The sequence below is a fragment of the Talpa occidentalis genome, unplaced genomic scaffold (genome assembly GCF_014898055.3).
Source record: "Talpa occidentalis isolate TD23 unplaced genomic scaffold, MPIMG_talOcc4v2.1 talOcc4.13, whole genome shotgun sequence".
NCBI lineage: Eukaryota > Metazoa > Chordata > Mammalia > Eulipotyphla > Talpidae > Talpa > Talpa occidentalis.
In genome coordinates this window covers 84,572,152-84,593,206 of record NW_023601322.1, presented here as the reverse complement: position 1 = coordinate 84,593,206, position 21,055 = coordinate 84,572,152, and the positions used below count along the sequence as shown (strand labels likewise).

The window sequence follows — 21,055 nt, the reverse complement described above, 5'->3', positions numbered from 1 at the left end:
TACTAACAGAGAGAGACTGACATGTTAGTTCTTGGACTCGACTGGATAGGGAAGGAAGTTGACTAGGAGAAACAATGAGTGAGGCAAAGGACTGTTGGAATTGAGGATGAGAGGCTGTAGTTGGGGTGTGGAATGTGGGATTTAAAGACTAGACTCTTATAGAGATAAGGGTAGAAGTTGCTCTGGGAAATGATGCTCCAGGTTGAAGCTGGGGACAAGAGTGGCTGAAGAAAAGCACTCGTGAAAGTTGCTGGGATTGAGGCTGCAGACACCATGATATCCTGGGTGACTCTTACAGCAATCAAGCAGATCAGGCTCCTCCTTCTATCTCACATGGTAGTAGAAACCAAGTCACCAACTCTTGGGCATTGTGTTTGGTCTACTAGGTTTCACAGGGGATATCTAGTACTAGAACTCTTAGTTGATGTTGATGAGTATCACTGCCCATAGACAACTCAGGAGATTCTCTAGTTATGGGGGGCTGGGGAGGCTTTTAATCCTTTTAATTCTAATCTGAGTCATTCAGACACAAGTTTTTAAACAGTAACTGCCTTTGCTCCTCCCTCCAGTGGGTGGCACCATCTAAGACTGAGCCAGCCAGTCCAAAAACTGTAAATAGACCTAAAAGAATGTCTCCCTCACCCATCACATCCCATCAATTTCTAGGACCTGTGTAACTCCTGAATCCACCCTTTTTATCCACTTAGTTTAAATGTTCGACATCTATATTTGCCTCTTATTGCTGCCACAACAAATTACCACCAGTTTAGGGATTTCAGAAGTCCAGGGTGAGTCTTACCAGGTTAAATCAAAGTGTCAGCCGAGTTTCTTTCTGGAGCCTGTCAGGGAAGATTATTCATTTCCTTGTTCATTGGGTTATTGGCAGAATTCAGTTCCTTGTGGTTGTAGAACTGAGATTCCTTTTTTTGTTGTTGATGTTGACTGAAGTCCAGTCAACAGCTTTGTGGTTGGCAGCTTTTAGAGGCCACCCACATTCCTTACCTCCTCATCTAGGAAGTTTCTTATATTTTTAATCTCTGATCCATTATTTCTCCACTTTATGGACTCAATCGATTAGATTGGATCCATCCCAATAACTTAGGATAATGTCCCCATATTGGTTTCTTTAACCTTAATGACATTTGCAAAATCCTTGTTGTTATGTAAAGCAACATAGTCACAGGTTCTGGGGATTAGAGAGTAGACATCTTTGCTGGGGTGTCATCATTCTGCCTACTTGAGTATCCCACTTGGACATTTTTCAATAACTTTGTAAGTAAATTTCCTGGCACTGGCATTATCTAGCCTCTTTCCAGATTAACCTTCCTAGAGGAACACTTTACATGTCTCCCATATTTAAAACCTGTCTGGTGTTCTACTAACCAAAGGTTAAATTAATTTGGTGCCTGTGGGGGGAAAAACACTTTTCTGTTGTTTTTAGCTTTATTCCAATCTTCATTTCACTTCTTCCCTTAACATTTTTAAGGCTCAAAAAATGTCTACTGTGCCCTTTCTCCACCCATAACTGATTGTGAAGCTACCATTCTTTATTCCAAACCCAGCCCAGACATTATAACCTCTTCCTTTGAAGCCTCTGGTTACTCCCTTCCCCATAGCTGTACCACACACTGGCTCCTCTAAACAACCCTGAGCCTTGTGTATTTTCATAATTTTGACATTCAATCAAAATGTCTTGAAATTTTTGTCTATTTTACCTATGAAGTGTTCAATTTCCTGTTTCCCATACACTCTGGGCAGACTATTTTGCTTGATCACACCTCCCTTTCTTTTTGTAAAATAGAGGTGGTTATAAGATCTTCATTACAGACTATTGTGACCTCTACATATTAAGTTTTGCTAGTATTACTAATGTTTCCAGTCCTCTGCACAGAGTCACCATATAGTAGGTGCTGAATGGATGGTTATTGTGGGATGGATTCATCAAATGAGGGTCCAACACTCTTACCCTTGAGAATGGCTACCTTGTGTCAGGGCTTCCTCTCAGTAGAAGGAAGGCTCGAATTCTGTACCATTCCGAGAGTCAAGGGTTAATCTGTGTGAGCGGCTGCGTCCCAACTGGCTTCCCAGAAGTCAAGGAGTCTAACTTGGAGAGGAAGCCCAGCCTGCCAATGGAACCCAGGAGTCGCAAGAGCCTCAGACGCGGCCTGATAAGCTTAAGGGCCTTAGAGGCTGAAAAGCAAAAGCAAAAGCAAAAAAACATTTTTTTTTTCTAAGCTAACAGTAGGTGAAATACAAAGGCTGTTTCATAACATCAGTATCATCAATAATAATGTGAACAGGCCCTCCCGGTGGCACAGCTGGTTGATGGCCGCGCTGTGAAGCTGTCCACAGCCTCTGCAGCGCAGGTTCGATTCCTGACCGGCCAGGGAGCTACCCACATGGCGCGGCAGACCTCTCCTGTCTCGCCCACTGCTCCCCTCAGCAGTATTTTTGGTCTGTTTGCCTGTTCTGCTCCCCACTCTGTCTCTGGTGAATCCTCTCACCCTCCCACGCCTCTGACTGTACCCCAGTTTTTGTATAAACAAATAAATCTTTAAAAAAAAAATGTGAACAGATGCTAACATTGAAGTGTACTCGTGCCGTGCTGGGCACGGGACAATCATGCATGAGCTGATTTAGCCATCTCCACGCACTGCGAGATTGGTCTCTCGTTTGTACAACTGAAGACGGTGACAGACCCGAAAGATGGCTTTCCCGCTCACTCCTGCAGCCCGCGCCAGCCTCTCTCGCCCTCACCTCAGCCTAGCTCAGCCCGCTGTGCACCCTTCGGTCTCCTCAGCACCCGCCTCTCCCGAGCACGGGTCAATCCTGAGGCATCAGGCGGGGCCTGGCGGTCGCCTTCGCAAGGCTCCTCCTTATCGCCCCGCCCCGGCCTCCCAGATCCTCCTCCTCGAGCCTCAGCTCCTCCCGGAGCGGGTCTACCCTCCGCCTCCCGCTTCTGCAGCGAGCCTCAGGCTCGGTGAAGCCCCGCCCACCTTCCCACACGGCCCCGCCCCCGCCCCGCCCCCGCCCCGCCCCCGACGCCTGGCCGCTCCTGGCCCCGCCTCCTGCCCCGCCCAGACGCCTGACCACGCCTCCTTCTGGCCCCGCCCCCTCGCCGGCCCCGCCCCCTGGCCCTCAATCCTTTTCTCCCGCCGGCGCGCGCTCGGGTCAGTCAGCGGGAGCCCGCGAGCGTCTAGCGACTGGAGACCCCGGCGCCGCCTCATCGCCCCGCTCGCCCCTCAGCGTCCCGGGACCCCGCGCCCCTCTCAGAGTAAGTGCCTCCTGGGCGCGCCCGTGCCTCACACGCCCTCGCGGGGCTCCCCCGGCCGCGGGGCACTGCGGCTCCCCCGGGGGCGCGCTTTCCGCCCCCCGAGAGTTTCGGGAGCGCGAGGGGGAGAGCGTGGACTGGGGTGCAGGCGCGCACAGCCCCGGGAACTCCCCGAAGTTTGACCGAGTTCCTGTGCGGCGCGAGGAGACCTCTGGGCAGGAGACCTCCCCGACCCGCGACCCCTTCGCGCCCACCCCCGCCCTGCGCCCCCCCAAGTTCTTTCCTCGCCCGAGCGCGCCCCCACTACGTGTCACGCCCTTCGGGGAGCAGCTCGTCCCGGGGGGGACTGCCCGGGTCACCAGGATGTCCCAGGTTGCAGCCCCAGATGCTGGCCTGGGGTTGTAACCCAAGCCTGCTCTGGGGACCTGGCAGGGGCCAAAATTTTGCTTTGGGATCGTTTGGTGGAGATTTTCTTAGAAGAAGAAGAGTGTGTGTGTGTGTGAGTGTGTGTGTGTGTGTATGTGCAGCTTTGCACACCTGTGGCACTGGAGCACCTGATGCCAGGACACCTGATGAGTGCCCGCCATCTGGGAGCTGATGGTCACGTTGCAGACCAAGCTGAGCAACCAGACTTGGGCACCTGTAGGATGTTGATGGTTCGGGGACACCATGTTTCCAAAGCTAGTCCATATCCCAAAACACAGCACCCTAGAAAGAGCAGTAGCAGAGGGAATCGTGGAAGGAAGGAAGCTGACAAGAGTTGAGGGCCCAGTGGTCCTGATACAAATCTTTGGGTTCCTTGTGACTGATACTTCAACCTTCCATAAATTATTTGTATAGGGAGGGGGTGCCATCTTATCTAAATGCAGAGCATATTTCTCCATTATCAAAAAGTTCATTCATAGCTTTAATGGATGGCAGGACCATACTTGAAGCCATCTATGAAATGATTCCTTGGTTGCTGAGATTTCTTCCAATTCTCTTAGTCTGTGAATTCTTCCAGATTTTACTTTATTCTTGCTGTGTGTTTGTTGTGAACGCGGAGACCCGGTAATATCCCCCCACTTCCTTGATAAGAAGTCATTTAAGAGATGCTGATGGGGAAATGACATGCGGAGTAGAAATTATCCATGGAGATGAAAGGATAAGAAAACTCTATGGCTGCAGGAAATAATCTGAGCAAAGCAGACTTCAAGTAACCATTGTGCATTGGCATATGAAAGTTACAGTTGATAAATCACTTTAAGTGCTGCTTATCTCAGTAGATATTTTTATCCTGGTTTGAATCTTGTGTTACACAACTGTGTTTCTATAGTGTTTTAACTGAGGAAACATTATACTTTGAAATGTAAACATATGACTCCATTTCTCTTTAAGGAAAGAAATAATTATCACACTTAATTAAACACCTGGAAACATTTATTGCCACTTTTTAATGAGATCTGTCCTGGAGAGTTAAGTCAGCGAGTTATTGTTAATATTCAAGGTGGTAACACAATTAGCTTTTTTGTAGAAGTTTTGGATGCACTGATTGCATCCCCTGCCTCTTTGCCCAGCTTCTGGATTTTTACCAGTAATTTGAGCAAATGATGTTGGTGGAAGTGAACTACCACTTCCAGCCGCCCTACAAAATATGAATACCTTGGATATTGAATGTTTGGCATTATGCTCTTTTCATTAACACATGTAGGCTTTATAAATCATTATATTTATTGAAGTAATCTGATAATTAGGCATCATTAATTATTGAACATAAGAAGGTTCCACCAAAAGTGCACTGAGCCTGCACAAGTGAGCCTTTAATGTTTTTCTTTAAGGGAGACTTAAGTTCTTGTTCCTTTTCTTCTAGTATATTTAAATTTAACAAGAAAAGGAGTGATGTGAGCTGGAAATAGTCTCATTTTTGTTGACTTTCAGTTTTCTGACTGTGCTCTGCTGGATGTGGTCTTCTTGTGCCTGCCGAGGTATTGTGAGGACAGGCCACCTGGGATCCAACAGAATGGCAGAAACTGAGTGGGATCATGCACACTGCAAGGGCCAGGCCTGAGTATTTTGAGTCCTGGTCTGTGCAATTTTTTTATTCTGTTGAAACTGGAGGAAAGGGTGTGTGGAGAGAAATGATTGCATCCAAACAGTGCTCATTAGGAAATGCTGGGGTTGGGGCGGGGGGTGGGGGGGCAAGAGGAAGATTTCTAGCTAGTTTATGACCTGGGGCAATCCAAATAGCTGGTCCTTGAAGCTGAGTCTGCCACAATGGCAGGCACTACTGAGGGCTGAGGGCTCGTAGCTAAGTGAGTGATTTAATCCTTTTCTGATTGGCGAGTTCCTTGGAAGAAATGCATTTACTTCTTGAAGAATCTTGCTACTGAAATACAATCTAGTTTTGCTTCCACACTGTACAAAAGAGTCCATTCCCCACGCCCCTCCATTTTTCGCTGGCTACAAATGGAAGGGATTGAAGAGGGGGTAACCCCCAGAAGGCAGGGGGAGAAACTGGTAAATAAAGACCACCTGTTTTCTCAATAGGTTGGGGGGATGGAATGAGAGCCTTGGTGTGACCCCAGTACCAGGGGCACTGACTTGGGCAATAAGGACATGCACAGTGACCAATATGGCTGAAAAAGTGTACCGATTTGACAGCGCTCAGATAGACATAAGTTAAGGGAAGGTACTGTGTGGTGCCAGATTAACTTTTATCAACACCCCTCTACATGCTGCCCACATCCTGCATTTAATATCAAATGCACACTGTAAGAACTCAAACACTGAAAAGAAGCTTGTAACACCCTAGCCTTTATGCTTCCCCACGATGAACAGTTTACATTGTGCTCTCTTGCCTCTGGTTTTGATGACTGTGGCCCTGGTGTTTGGGCCAACTGTAGTTTCTAGATTTTCGTCCATTGATGGTGCTTCCGCAGTACTGAAAATGGAAGATTTGTTGAGGTTTAATTTTTTTTTTTTCAGAGAAGCTGGTTACAAAATGTAAATGAGTTCAAATCGTATCCTTTGGATGTTCATTTGCATTCCATATTTTGACTGTACGAGAGGAAATGAGCTACAAATGGAAGGTAGATAATTCTAGAATGTCAGTGGTTAAAGGCACTTTAGAAACCATCTGATTCATGAGTCTTATACCTTAATGTTTCCTGTTATACTGGCTTGGAGGTATCTCCCCTCAGTCTAGCTTGCAGGAGACATTAATTGAACCCCACTTTGTGCATGATACCACACAACCCTCCCATGGAGTCCTGGGATCTGAGAGGTCTGGTGACTTGCAGAAAAATGTTAGTAAGAGCGGGTGTTTGAAGGTAAGTTGACAGTGCCAAAGGGAAGTAAATGCGTTCCCCTGGGGCAATAGGAGAGCCATTCTAAGAATATTTTTATTTCTCAACAATAAGAAACTGAAATAAACCCATTTCTCCTGAGATCCATTTCGTACAATCAGTGGTGTATCTACAATAAACCTGTTTCCGTAGGGTTTTGTTTACTTGGTCTTTCCTATCAAGCATAGACGTTATGTGAGAAATTTGTTTTACAATATCACAGGTTCAGCGATAATCAAGTAATACTCACCCATCCTTTTGGAGAGCAATTGATTTTTCTCTGCAAGCAAGTACTTTTTAGAGGATAGACGTTGAGGACCTGCTGCAAAACTGGTTGGGCTTCTACATGTTTGTGCACATGGGCATCCTAGCATTGTGTTTTTCCATATAGAGCAATAGACTAACATGGCAGTATTTCTCTGCAGACAACGGGGGAGCTCAGCATACAGCAATCTTCCCATGAAAGAGAAAATAAAAAAAGGTAAACTGTCACAGGAAGGGACTGCCACTGAAGTATCCCAAACTGACTTAAAAACTCATGAGGGTTTGTTGCTTTAACAACAGAGAATGTAGGCAGGTCAAAATTCTGAGCGTCATTTCCTTTAACCTTAAAGGTAAGGATGACTTTGAGATTAGTCAAGAAGTGGTTGGCTCATATGACTCTGCTGGAATCAGTTGTTCCTGTCTCAGCCACCCCTGACTATGTGACTGTGGACAGTGCACTTAGTCTCTGCATTGTTTCTTCACCTGAAAAATGGAGATAGTGTTTACTGTATAGGATTGTTGCGTGGATCAAACTAGAATGTTCTGATGTCCAGTGCCCAGAAATCCCCCAGCAAGTGGTAGACCATGGACTGGCCAACTTTTATGTCAAGAGGATGATGTTTGTACTGGGTCATTGTGGAATAGAGAGCGAGAGTGGTAACTGGTACCACATGTGCTTTTAACATGAACTTTCTTTTTTTCCTTCTAACGATGCAAGGGGAGCCCGAAAAATGGGGGTGAATATGACACAATTTCAATGATTCCCAGCTGTAGAGTCACATATGCATAAAGCAAACCTTTCTGCTGCTGCAGAGAAATGAGTCCGAGCGAGGCCTTTGGGTCGTATGTGTCGGAAAGGGAAGGAGAGCCTGGCATCCACTGTGTCTCGCTGTGGCTAAGGGTGCTTTTGAAAAAAAAAAAAAAAAAAAAATTTTTTTTTCTTTAATTTGTTAACATTGATTTACAATGCTGTATATGATTCAGAAATCCAAGATTCCCTACTGTTCAGTTGTGAGTGGTAGGTTGATCTTTCACTTCTAGAGGCCCTGGTTCAAAATAGGTAATGATAGGGCCTCCCCTGGTGGTGCAGCTGTTGAGCGCTGGGCTGCAAAGCTGCCCATAGCCTCTGAAGTGCCAGTTCGATCCCCGGCCACCGGCGAGGGTCCCACATGGCGCGCGCAGACCTCTCCTGCCGCGCCCACTGCTCCCCTCAGCAATGTATTTTGTCAGTCTGCCCTGCTCTGGCTCTGGTGAATTTTCTCACCCTCCCGCACTTCTGACTGTACCCAGTGCTTGTATAAATAAATATTTAAAAAAAAAAAAACTTAAAAAAAAAAACCTAATCAAGCCTAAAAAAAAATAGGTAATGAGTAAAACCAGATTATTCCAGAGAGATGAGAAGATTGGGAGCTGCTCCGCATGTCACAAAGATACTCGAGCTGGCAGGTCCTCAGAGGAAGTTGTGAGAGTTTCTGGAGACAGGCAGGGATGTGTTTTTTAGGGTCGTCCTTTAGGATGTTCTGCCATCAAACTCTTCTGGGAACCTGACACTCAGTGGGGACACGGAGTACATGCAAGAATATTTGAAAGGTGCCCCAAAGTAAGAATCGGCCCACCCACCTACTACTTTCTCTGAACCTGGCACTTCCTTCAAACTAATCTCATATAGTTCAAGCCTTCTCCATTCCATTATTTAAAAAATGGAGTTTCTAGCCAGCCAATAGACAAGCTGGGAGAAAAAAAAAAAAGTTTGTTACAAGAGGACTGTTGAGCCTCCCTGGTGGCACAAGGGGTTTAGACAAAGCACTATGAGCCTGTTCGCAGCCACTGCAGCATGAGTTCAATCCCCAGCCCTCCAGGGAGGTGACCCACATTGCACAGCAGACCTCTCCTGACTCACCCACTGCTCCCCTCAGCAGTGTATTTCAGTCAATCTGCTTGTTCTGCTCCCCGCTCTGTCTCTGGTGAATCCTCTCACCCCCCACACCTCTGGCCTGTACCCCAGGTCTTGTATGCATAAATAAATAAATCTTTAAAAAAAAACCAAAAAACAAGAGGACTGTTACACACAGTGAGGGAGACAGAGGTTATGGTAACTACTTGTAGAGTCCTGAGCTGCCTCCTCCTTGCCTCTCTCCTGCTCTTGACCTGATGTTCAGGCTTGTGCTCAGGATTCAAGGGAACCGTGCAGAAATGCCGCTGACTTCTGAGGCAAAAAGCAGGCACAATGGTGGCAGCAGATTGCCAAGTTCTAAACAAACTTTGATGAATCAAACCCTGAAGAAAGAAATCCAGGACCTGAGTCTACCATTCTGTGAGCAGGAAACGACTCCTTGGTTTTTCCTTCTTCTTTCTTGAAAAGAGATGAGGTCGTTTTCTGGGAAATGGTGGTGTTTGCTTAAGTACTTCTTTTACCACCCTGGAAAGGCCAAGGAGCTTGGGCTTGGTGATGGAATTCCTGTGCCCTGGTGTGGGGTTTGGGCCCCAGTGACTCAGAGTGAACCTGGGAGAGGTGAGTGAGCTCAGTCTTCTCCATCTGGCGAGCCTTGAGGACTGCACACACTTAGCCATTTTGTCCTTTGCTTTTATGACCTGTATGACTGATAGGGCCTGGAGGATCAGCTGTAATCTCTTGCCAGAGTAAGAGATGTGTCAATAGGGAGCCTCCTAAGGAAACAGAGTCCCTGTCCTGTGTGCCACAGGTGGGGCAGTTTGAGAACTTGATTATCTGGGCTGCCCCAGAGGCGATACGCTGAAAGAAACTTTGAACTTGTCCAATGTCCAGCTGTATTCTAGCACTCATCTGGCCCTGTGACTTCCAGCCTGACCTCAAGTCAGAATCATCTGGGAAGAATCACCTGTATTGACAGAAGTAGCCGACTATCTCCTGGCCTCCACAGGGGTTAGGCCTGAGAATCTGTGTGTCTAACACGGCCCCTGTGTGAGTCAGGCACAGAAAACTGAAAACCCCATAACCTAGGAGACCAGTTTTCATGTCTTGTTCTGTAATGACTGTTCAGACAGCAGATATCTGTAGGTTTTTTGTGGGGGGGACGAGAGGAAGGAAGGAAGGGAGTGGCAGCAGAAAGACCAAATCTCTTGAAAGTACAGAGTGACTTTAAAGTTTAGAGAAGAGTAAAATGAACACACACAAAATGGATATCTGTAGGCCCACATTAAGAAATAACCAAATGGGGACTCCTTGGTGGCGCAGGCAGTTGAGCGAAGCACTGTGAAGCTGTCAGCAGCCTCTGCAGCGCTGGTTCAATCCCCACCGGCCTCGGAGCAACCCACACGGTTAGCAGACCTCTCCTGTCTCGCCCGCTGCTCCCCTCAGCAGTGTATTTCGTCAGTCTGCCTGTTCTGTTCCCCACTCTGTCTCTGGTGACTCCTCTCACCCTCCCGCGCATCTGGACTATACCCCGGTTCTTGTATAAATAAAATAAATCTTTAAAAAGAAAAATAACCAAATGGCTTTACTAGTAGATCCTAGCTGGGTTGACAAATGTTGACCAACAATCAGGTCAAGAACAAAAAAATAGGGCCTCCCTGGTGGCACAAGGGGTTAAGATGCAGCACTATGAAATATCCGCAGCCACTGCAGCACTAGTTCAATCCCCGGCCATGGAGCTACCCACGCCATGTGCTGCTCCCCTCAGCAGTGTATTTCAGTCAGTCTGCCTGTTCTGTTCCCCACTCTGTCTCTGGTGAATCCTCTCAACCCCTACATCTCTGGCCTGTATCCCAGTTCTTGTATGCATAAATAAATAAATCTTTTTTTTAAAAAAACAAAATAACAAAAAATAACAACCAAAACCAATAGTGGTGTTCCCCAAACACCACTCCAGGAGTTGAAAAGTAGCAGAGATTGTGAGGAATATGCTCAGTGTTCATTAGTTAAAAATCTAGATTTTGAATCCTGACGATGTTGACATCATCAAGCAGTGCTGCTGACTTGAAACACGTCACATTGCCCTGTTCTCTTTGATGCAGGATAGGTGTTCTGCTTCTCGGAGTGACACATGCTGGGAGGAGCCCATCTCTAGACTCTGGGTTACCAGAAGGCTAGTTCCCTGTCTGGGGCCTTGGCATCTCCCGGAATCTGTTTGGTTCTCAGAGCGCCTTTCTTACTTCAAAGTGGCGGGCAGTGCAGCAATGGAGAACAGACTGTTTTTTCTTTGAAGTGAGCCTGCTGTAACTTCCTTCTTTTACGTTTTTGGCATTTTGAGTTGTGCCAGTGTTTGAGATTTTCTTCCCTATTTCTGCATTCTGGTCAGTTTGCAATTTATCAATTTAATAGGGGCCGTGGAAAATATGAATATTCAAGGTCATCTGCGGATACCATGGAACTCTAATTTTAGTAGAACTACTATTTTCTCCCTTTAGTTTTAAATATCTAACCAGAGAGCAATAACTATGAGACTGGACTAATTCGAGCCTGGCCTCAGCCTTTCTTTCTTGGCAGCCATCCCCCAGAGTCCAGCCTTACAATCTGGGGAAAAGGGCAGATGGAGGAGGTTGGGCAGTGACTTGAGAGACAGATGGCAGGGATAGAATTCACCAACCCAGCTTTCCTAGTACCTGCCTTGCCTCTGTGTTCCCTAAACAGCTGTACCCCCAATTTTACCCTTCAATGTGGCTGTCCTTAGTGTTTCTTTACTCATGATAGTAGAGGGTATACCATATCACTACATTAGTTTGTTTGGGCAGCTATCACAAAGATGGCCCTTCAAATAAATGGAAATTTATTCTCTTATAGTTTTGGAGTCTGGAAGGCCAAGATCAAGATGTCAGCAGGGTTGGCTTCTTCTGAGGCCTCTCTGCATAGCTGGTAGATAACCACCACCTCACTTTGTCCCCTCTGTGAGTGTATGTCCCTGGAGTGTGACACCAGTCATATCAGATTAAGCCCCATTCAAATGACCTGCTTAACTTCGTTACCTCTTTAAAGGCCCTGTCTCCAAATACAGACGCCCTGGGGATGTAGGAATTCAACCTAGAAATTGGAGGAGACACAATTCCATTCATAACCATTGCCTTTGTAAAGGGTATCACAAATAATACCCTTTATGTTATTTATACTTTCATACAGTTTACAGCTACATGTGTATACTCCTCAGAAATCATGGTCATTTTTTTTTTTTGCTTTAAATAATTATATATATATTTTGAATTGGAAAGCATATTTTATTTTGGAAAGTTCCCATTATTTTGAACAAATAAAAGAATAAACAGTGATATTTAATACAGAAGGTACATCAACTTCAAAAAAGATACAAGTATGCACTTTAAGGAGATCTAGGAAGTTTCTTACCCCTTTACATTTCACTATATTTTTTATTTTTAAAGATTTATTTTTTTATATTCCCCATACAATTGCACCCCCCCTTATTTTGACCCCAGTCTCTCCTCTCCTTGCCACCCCCCCCCAGTGTGTCTCTGGTTTACAGTTGTTTGTTGATTTTGATTTTTTCTTTCTTATAGTTATTATTTTTCCTGGTGCTTTATTTAGGTTTTCTAGATTCCTGCTATGTGTGAGACCATCCGGTATTTTTCTTTTTCTTTCTGGCTTATTTCGCTGAGCATGATCCTTTCCAGCTCCATCCATGTTGCTGCAAACTGCATGTGTTTATCTTTTTTGATTGCTGAGTAATATTCCATGGTGCATATGTACCACATCTTCTTGATCCAGTCATCTATTTTTGGTCATTTGGGTTGTTATATTTTAAAGAGATTAAAACATGAGAAAAAAGTTTTAAAAAGTACTTATCCAGATATTTACTGTATTTTGGGATCTTAGTATTTTCCTGTAGACCCAAATTTCCATCAAGTATTTTTGTTGTCCCTCACCTTGAAGGACTTCCCTTTAATGTTTCTTGTAGCTTAAGGCAGCTGGCAACAAATTCTCTCAGCTTCTGTGCATCTCTGGTGTCTTTGTGGCTAAATCTTTTCTTATAAGGACTCCAGTCAGATTGGATTAGGGCCTCATTTCAGTTGAATTGCCACTTTAAAGAGCCTCTCTCCAAATACCCTTTGTGGTACTAGGGGGTTAGGGCTTCAACTTATGGATTTCACGGGTGGGCACACTTGAGTCCATGAACAATCAGGATGTTGTATGCTGCAGGTAAGAGAACACTGAACTACCAGTGGTTTGGACAGTAAAGATATTCAATTTTCTGACATGAAGGGTAGTCTGGGGTTGGCCCTATCCAGGATTGAATCAGTGACTCAAACAACATCATCAGGCACCAGATTCTTTCCATTCTTCTCCACTCTCATGAATTACATGTTGCCTTTTGATTTTATTTTCCTGCAAACTTACCACTTCATGGGCAGAAAATGGTTTCCTTAACAATGAACATTCCATGTTCCCTCTGGCCTCATTCAAAGGCAGGAAGTGCATGTGCCCGTGGGATGCAGAGAGGGCAGCTCTCTCCCTGCTCCCTGGTACTGTCCTTTCTTTTTCATCCTCTCTAGAAGACTTCCCAAGCCTTCTTGACCAGACTGGAGTCTGAGTTGTGAGGGAAGCTGTGAAAGTGAGCCTTGGGCCTTTGGGGGGGGGGGGTAGTTGACTGTGCTGCAGGGAGAAGGGCGAGGGTCACGGTGTGGGACAGACCTATAACATCTGCACTAGACCCAGACACCCAGGCCTCCAAGCTGTCTAGCTAAGGTCATTTCTCTTACTTAATAATAATAAACCAGGTTTTATTAGAATTTAACCACTCCTGATGGGTAGTTGGAAAATAACAAAGATGTAGAAGATGTTGAAAATCAGATAGGCTTAATTACTACTAGACGTGACTTTTTAATGGTAAGGATTGTGGATTTATAAAAATAGCACTACATATCTCGGAGATAGCGTTCTGCATTCAAACCTGGAAAATGTCCATTATATGAAGAGTTCTTTCTGCTTCTGCAAATGTCCACAACCCTGGTAACAGTAATTGTGACAAATATTTATGAGTACTTAGCATGAGCCAGGCACTGTGCTCAGTGCTTCGAACACATGCTTTCATCTTAATAACAGGTCTATGGGAAATGTATGATTATGAAGCCACATTTCCAGATGAGGAACTGAGGTTTGGGAAAGTAAAATAACTGCCTGAGAGGCCTGGCTGCCCTGGGAATTATGCTGTAAGATCTTAGCTGCCCCCCATACTTGTGCTCTGGGCTGCCACAGGATATTAATGCTCGGTGAAACTGTTGCTACACCCTCATTTTCTGTGAACACTCAAAGGCTGTTTCTTCTCCAACATGTCAGGGTCTGCTTCATATCTTGTGTCCCAATTTTATTTTATTTTATTTTTTAAAACATTTATTATACATACAAGAACAGGGGTGCAGGCCAGAGATGTGGGGGGGTGGTGGTGAGAGGATTCACCAGAGACAGAGTGGGGAACAGAACAGGCAGACTGACTGAAAAACACTGCTGAGGGGAGCAGCAGGCGAGACAGGAGAGGTCTGCTGTGCCATGTGGGTAGTTCCCTGGCTGGGGATCGAACACATGCTGCAATGGCTGCGAATAACTTCATAGGTTGCGTCTTAACCCCTTGTGTCACCAAGGAGGCCTCCAGGTTTATTTTTCACATTTTGTTGTTTTATGTCATAGAAAGATGGGCCATGGGCGTGTGCCCAGCTGGCATTCACCTGGTGAGTCCTCACCAAGTCACCAATTTCCGCCATGAGACACAGTGTGTTCTGGAGTCTGTGGGGCTACCTCCCAGCACTTGGGGTCTGCTGTTCAGGGACCCATTTCCAGCTTTATATTGTACCCAAAACTCTCTGTTTATTCACATTTGAAATGAGGAAGGTGGGAGCTCAGGATTAATGGGCTTCTGCTCTACGAATGGAGAAAATAACAATGCTCTCCTCTTTACTATTGTGAAGAAGTTGGAAAATTATAATCACCAGAGAAATGTGTCTTTCCTTATTGGCTCATGTAGCAGAATATCAATCTATGTGATGGCAAATTTGAGTTCAGGGCGTGGAATCTTTGCATAGGGCAAATTTAGCAAAAGCTGGGATAACTTCCTGATGGTCATTATCCAGAGATGGTACTCTGCAGTATGTGGGGGCAGCTGGACCTTGACCTTAGTAGATGCCTTGCCAGGTGTGTCCTCATCTCATGGCCCTGGTGCCAGGCATGTAATGAAGCTGCTGTCCCTATACTTCAGACCCAGGAGCCTGTTTTTCTTTCCTTAGTCCTTGAACCCACATTGCTAAAGCTATAACAATACAATGGGTGTGGCACTTCACTTAGACTTTAGCTGCTTAAAGGTTTGGGGAAAATTATTTTGCTCACTTGTTATTTTAACTTACTGTTGCTAATAACGTGTATGGGAGTCTGAGTCAGGGAGTTTCGGGGGATCTGAGTAGGGGAGTAAGAGCTGTAAGTCCCATATCTAATTCTGGGAGCTTGAATCTGCCCTAGATGGATGTGTTAAATGCCTCAACTATGAGACAAGTAATTCATGTCATGTCTTTGAGAAATAACACCTAACAGATTTGTGCAATTCCACTTAGGCATAAATTTTGAATTGAGATTGTCTCTGAGAACTTTTAGAGCACATCTGCTGTATGCTAAAAAAGGAATTGAAAATGTCTTAAGGCAAATGTTAATAAAAGCAGAGAGATGAAAACCTTTACCTTAAACTGAGATGTTCATTGAAGCAGAATCCTTCACGGTTCTTGGCTGATTTGTGCTGGGTTTCCTTCGTTCTTCTATACCTTGCAGTCTTCTTGATTGTGTCTGATTGTGTCAAACCTATATCTTTTTAACACTTTTTAAAACCTTCTCTTTTGTAAAATAAAACACAAGCCTCCAAAACTACAACACACACACACACACAAAAACACACACGCTTTACTGAATTACTTGAAGACAATCACTCATAAACCATTGCTGAGGTCAAGGAAGGAGTAGAACTTATCCAGCTATCCCAAAAGCACCATCTCACAACCCACCCCTTTCACATTCTCCTCCATCCCTCCAAAAGTAAACTTTTTTTTTTTTGTTATCCCATTTTTATTGTTATTACTTCTTGGCATCTTTTTATGGTTTAATCACTCAAGTGAACTGCCCACTGTAGTTTAGTCTTATCTATTTTGTAAACACTTGATATGTCTTCTAAGTCTCGGTTAAGTCTTTTAAGTTAGATTCCCTTAACTTCCTTCTCCATTAAAAAAAACAAAACAAAATAAAGTGATGTTGAAAGGCCTGGGCTATTTGATCTGTAGAGTTTCCCCCAGTCTTGATAAGAAGATAGATGCACACTCAGCTTGCCCTTCCATAACTCTCAATTTAATGAGTCTGGGTCAAGAGTCTTGGTCAGATTCAGATTTGATCTCTTTGGCAAGATGACCAATGCTATTGTGTTCTCTCATTGAGGGCTCATGGTGTCTGTTTTTTCCATTCTTTTCTGTTGTTAACAGTAGTTGATCTCACTGTACAGACTTAGCCATTCATTGGGGATTGCAGAATGGTGATTTTCTAGCTCCACCATTCAAATTTTATTTATTAGCTGGAATCGTTTTATAAAGCCATATTCCCCTATCAATCGACTATTTGATAACCCAGTGGTTTAATTCACAAAGAAAAAATAGGACAAATATTTTATTCTATCAGTTTCTTGTCATACTTATAAGGTGATCAATTAGGGAGTGTGGCTTTTTTTTAATTACTGTGATTATGGAATTTATTTGATGGGTTTCAATATGTTTAAATTTTCCATCCATTCAGTTCACTCCATTGTATATATTTGATGGATTTAAATTTGATGGGTTTAATTTTTACAAATTGTTCTACCTTTGACCTGTGTAAGCTTATGTTTTATAGCTTCCATGATGTCTGGTATGTTAAGGTGGTCTAGACTTGTACTTTTCCTTCATAGATCTGGAATCAGTCATTTCTCATATATCCTTGCTTTCTTTTGATGAGAAATTGTGGTTCAGGACAATCATCCAGGTGCTGGGAATGTTCATTCAGTACAGTAGACATGATTTCTACACATTTTCACTGTTCAGAGCTACTACACCTAGCAAGTCTCTTTATTTCTATGAATAACTATATATGAATTGCTTACTATGAGTCCTGTATCATGGTCTGTAGACATTTTGATTGAGGCTGTTTCTCTAATTGATTCCTTAGGTGGAGCTCATGGAAGCAATACTATTCCCTGATTTATTTCCTCCCCTAGTTTCTTGATAACACTGCCTGTGACCTTTATATTAAAGGTCAGTTTTGCTGGATATAACATCATTGACCCACATTTTCTTTCCTTGATCATCTTAAATATGTTACTTCATTTTCTTCAACTGTCAAATGGCCTGATGATGATAATTCAACTTTCTTTCCCTCCTTTTAACATTTTGGAGAACATCAGTTATGTTTCTCTCAATCTACTATCTATCTGTAATTACAGTACAGTGATTAGTGAGCTATTATTACCAAGTCCAAGTTTATGATTTGGCTAGCCCTGCGCCCAATAATCTCTCTCTCCTGTTAGCCTGGAATAAACCACTCAATCCCAGTAACTTTACCTTTTTTATCTCTGTAACCTCAGTTGTACTTGCATTTTGCACTAAATATGTACTTGTTTATGAAATAAATGAAGTATGGGGGTGGGGGGTTGACTTTCCTTTTCAGTCAGCCAAGAAATGCCCCAGCTCTTTGCCTCTTTCCTTCCAATCAGGAGTGACTTTGCCTTGGGCCCTGCTTACCAGGCAGGCTCTTTCCAGAGAGAAGGTGTGTGAACCTCCATCCTTCCTGACTGGGCATCACCGGTGTTCAGTGTCAGAAGGTCAGACCCTGTGCTCATGTTATTACCTTGTCAGGACAAGCACACCCAGAGCCCTTGGCTTCTAGAACATCTGTCTCCACACCAGATGCCACTTTGGTCTCCTTGCCTGAGCACCCTTCCTGCTGCCTGTACCTTGACCCCTATTCTTGTGGATTTTATGGCTCAGGCCCCTGGCATGTGGAGCCTGAAGTTTCCTTTCTGAGGGTTCTGGGGTTGCCGCCTACCATTTCCTTTCTTGGCTGACCTTTTTGCTCTTCAATTCTTATCCACCAAAACCCCTGGCAGAACGTCAAAATGGGAGCCCTCCACCCTGATGTGACCCCAGATGCATTTTGTTTAGCTTATACACCATGCTTACCTTTTAAAGTTTGAAAGCCAATTGGAGTATGCATGCTAATTTGGTCAAAACCTCTGCTCCTTGCTTCTATGATCTCCAGTAGTCCCACATTTCAATTTTCTGCCTGACTTCTATAGACAGTTGAGTTTGCGACCTCTGACCCTTGGTATCTCCAGCTTTTCAAAGCACCTGCCATTGGTAATGACCTTAAGTTGCCTGATTTTATGCCTGGTCTGCACTAGTTCAGCCATATCCTTGCCCCAGCTTTCCTGGCATGTGAGTCAGGCAAAGCTTGTTTTGTTTTGTTTTTTTTTTTCTTTCCCCTTGAAAGCCTCAGTGCCTTATACCTAGCAGAAAAAGAAAGTCATGATACATAACTTAAAAACACCTACCCAGTCTCCAGCCATGCCATCCTGAGCATGCCCGATCTCATCCAAAGACACCGTACAACAGCAACGATGAGAATCATCAGGAAGCAATGGGACAGTGGTTCTTCCCTGATGGATGTGAATGCTGAGGTGATCTTTTATTTCAGGTGTGAAAAAAGAGTGAGACCCCATGGCCTTGCGTGATCCATACCGGGTGTGATCCCTTAACAGACAGTTGGTGATAAAGGAAATTACTCTTGTTGTCCCCCTTTTCTGTTCTTGGTCAGCACCCCTGAGGTGAAGAACAGTGGAAGGAAGCTCTCTGTCGTGTGGCTGGGCCTGTAGGAGACAGCTCACCAGCCTGACCCATCTGAGTGTGTTTTCCCTAATCCAGTCTTCCAAGGCTCAATTGAAACCAGGCCTGGGAATGCCTCTGCAGCTAGTAATCCCCATAGAAAACATGGATATATGTAATTAAAAATGTAACCATATTCTATTCTGCTGTTATTAATTCTGCTGATTGATGCTGAAAACTTTTCCTTCTATTTCCGTCTGCAGCTGTCTGCCTATTTCCCATTTTACTCTGGCTGACCCGTGTGTGAGCCAGCTCATATGTGGCCAGGGTGTTGATAGTGGCTCAATGTTTCTTGAGCTCTTTACCATGTGCCAGGAGGTGCACTTAGCTCTTTATGTACATTGCCAAGTCCTAGGTTCTGCCATCATTATCCCCATTTTAAAATGAGACCAGGAAAGTTTCAGTCTTTACTCACAATTCAGAAGCAAAGTTGATATTCAAATCTATTGCTTCTTAACCATATCACTGTGCTTCCTCTTGCAGAATCAGAGGCTTCACCAGCCTGTCTGCAGGTGCTGTTTGTTGGTTAGTATCAGAACTGGCCTTCAAAAGTTGGGGTGTGCAGCTGGCTATTAGGCCTTGAGCAGAATTTTTTCAGAGCTATTCCAGACTCCCAATTTAGATTCTACTGCCTCGATGGGAGGGGAATCTCCCTCCAATGTCTCACAGCCTTGAGTAGCCCCAGGCTTTGAAAATCCATTCTCAGGGCTCCCGTCAACTTAGAGCTGCCTGCAGTGCTGATAGCGAGTCAGCAGTGTCACCGGCATTTGCCTGTTAGCGCCTCAACAAGGGACAGATGGGAGGTGAAACTTAAATGTGTCAGTGTTGAAACTTGTTAGACAGTCTGGTGATGAATGCAGTGGAGAAAGAATTTAATGTTATCTACAAGTAAACTTTTTGAATTTCTTACTACCTGGTCTGTTCTCTACATACGTTCTCATAATGGTCTTTCATTATTTTTTAAGCATCATTATTTCTACCCAGAGTGCTGGTCTAAGCCAAATTTTTGTTTATGTGGTCTTTTGAAATAATTAAATAGAGAATGTAGATGTTATTGGAACTAAACTCTGGAGGTGCTGAGATAGATTGGTAGCCCTCTGGGTTGGAAGTGCTGCTTGTAAGAAATGTCAGTTGTAGAAAGTATCTCTCACCCTCCCAGCTGTGAGAGCCTAAGATTCTGATTGTTGATCATCAGCCTGACTGTCCTTTCCATTGTCATTTTAAGCATGGAAGCTTGGGGAGGCTGAAGCCACTGGCAGAGCCTTGGGTTGCTCTGGAAAAATCTCTCCTGCCCTGGTGTGGAATGAAGACATCTGCCCAAGGGCCTTAAGGAAAGGAGCCAGAACTGAGTCTTTCCATTAGCTCCAGGGCTACCAAATGAGATGGTCTTCTGAGTAAACTTATTTTTAGGATGTCTTTGTGTTCCTCTTCCTTGCTAAGATAAGTGACTGTTAAAAATATTAACATAGGAGGAAATTTGCTAAATTATGTCTTACACAAGAGAGGCCATCTGTGACATTCCAAGAAGCAGATACAAGTGATCACAAGCGAATTCACTTTGGGACCAAAAAGTTAATTGCAGTGTTGTTTTTAAGAATGAAAAAAAAAAAAAACAAAAAACACCAAAACTCTAAACAAGTTAAATGTGCATTAATTGCTTTTATGACTGTACTTCCTTAACATGAAGCATTCTGCAGCTTTAGAACAAGTTGGGTCTGTATGTGCTGACATGGAAAGATCTCCGCAACAGATTAAATAAAAAGAGCGAAATAATCACCTCATTATATAAAGAAAAAACACATTATATGTTTACAAGTGCAAAAGCATTTTGTAAAGAAGATTGAATAATATACTATGAATAGTGGAACTGTGGCTTGGAAGAGGGAAAAGAAGTTAATTTTTCACTTTATACCTTCTATAATGCTTACATTTCATAATAGAAATACATTTGATAAAGAAGAGTATGTAGATTTCAGTTGAGTTTTTGAGGCATTTTAATACTTCCTGAGAAAAATCTGTATAAACAAAACATACTGAGCAAAGCAAGATGTTGTAAACACTAAAGACTTCCACATTAGGTAATGCCCCAGCTCCAATTCCCAGCCTTTACTGTGCTCTTCTTAACACACAACTCTCCAATTAGTGTGCCCCTCTAACCCCAAAATGTCAGTGGCCCCCAATGTCTATCAAAAATAAATCTAGTGGACCTCCCTGGTGGCGCAAGGGGTTAAGATGCAACCTATGATGCTTGCTGCAGCCAATGCAGCAAGAGTTCGATCCCCGGCCAGGGAGTTACCCACATGGCACAGCAGACCTCTCCTGTCTCGCCTGCTTCTCC

The 21,055-nt window shown here is 44.1% G+C and overlaps 1 protein-coding gene across 2 annotated transcripts in view; it reads left to right on the top strand.

Moving 5' to 3' along the window:
• Positions 1 to 3,180: 3,180 nt before the first annotated feature.
• The window catches only part of TNFAIP8 (TNF alpha induced protein 8), a 121,624-nt gene continuing 103,749 nt past the window's right edge, over positions 3,181 to 21,055 (top strand). For both annotated transcript variants that reach the window (XM_054694508.1, XM_037509472.2), the window contains exon 1: positions 3,181 to 3,274. In XM_054694508.1, coding sequence (XP_054550483.1) covers position 3,274 — 1 coding nt within the window. In that variant the 5' untranslated portion in view covers positions 3,181 to 3,273. The remainder of the gene's footprint in view (positions 3,275 to 21,055) is intronic.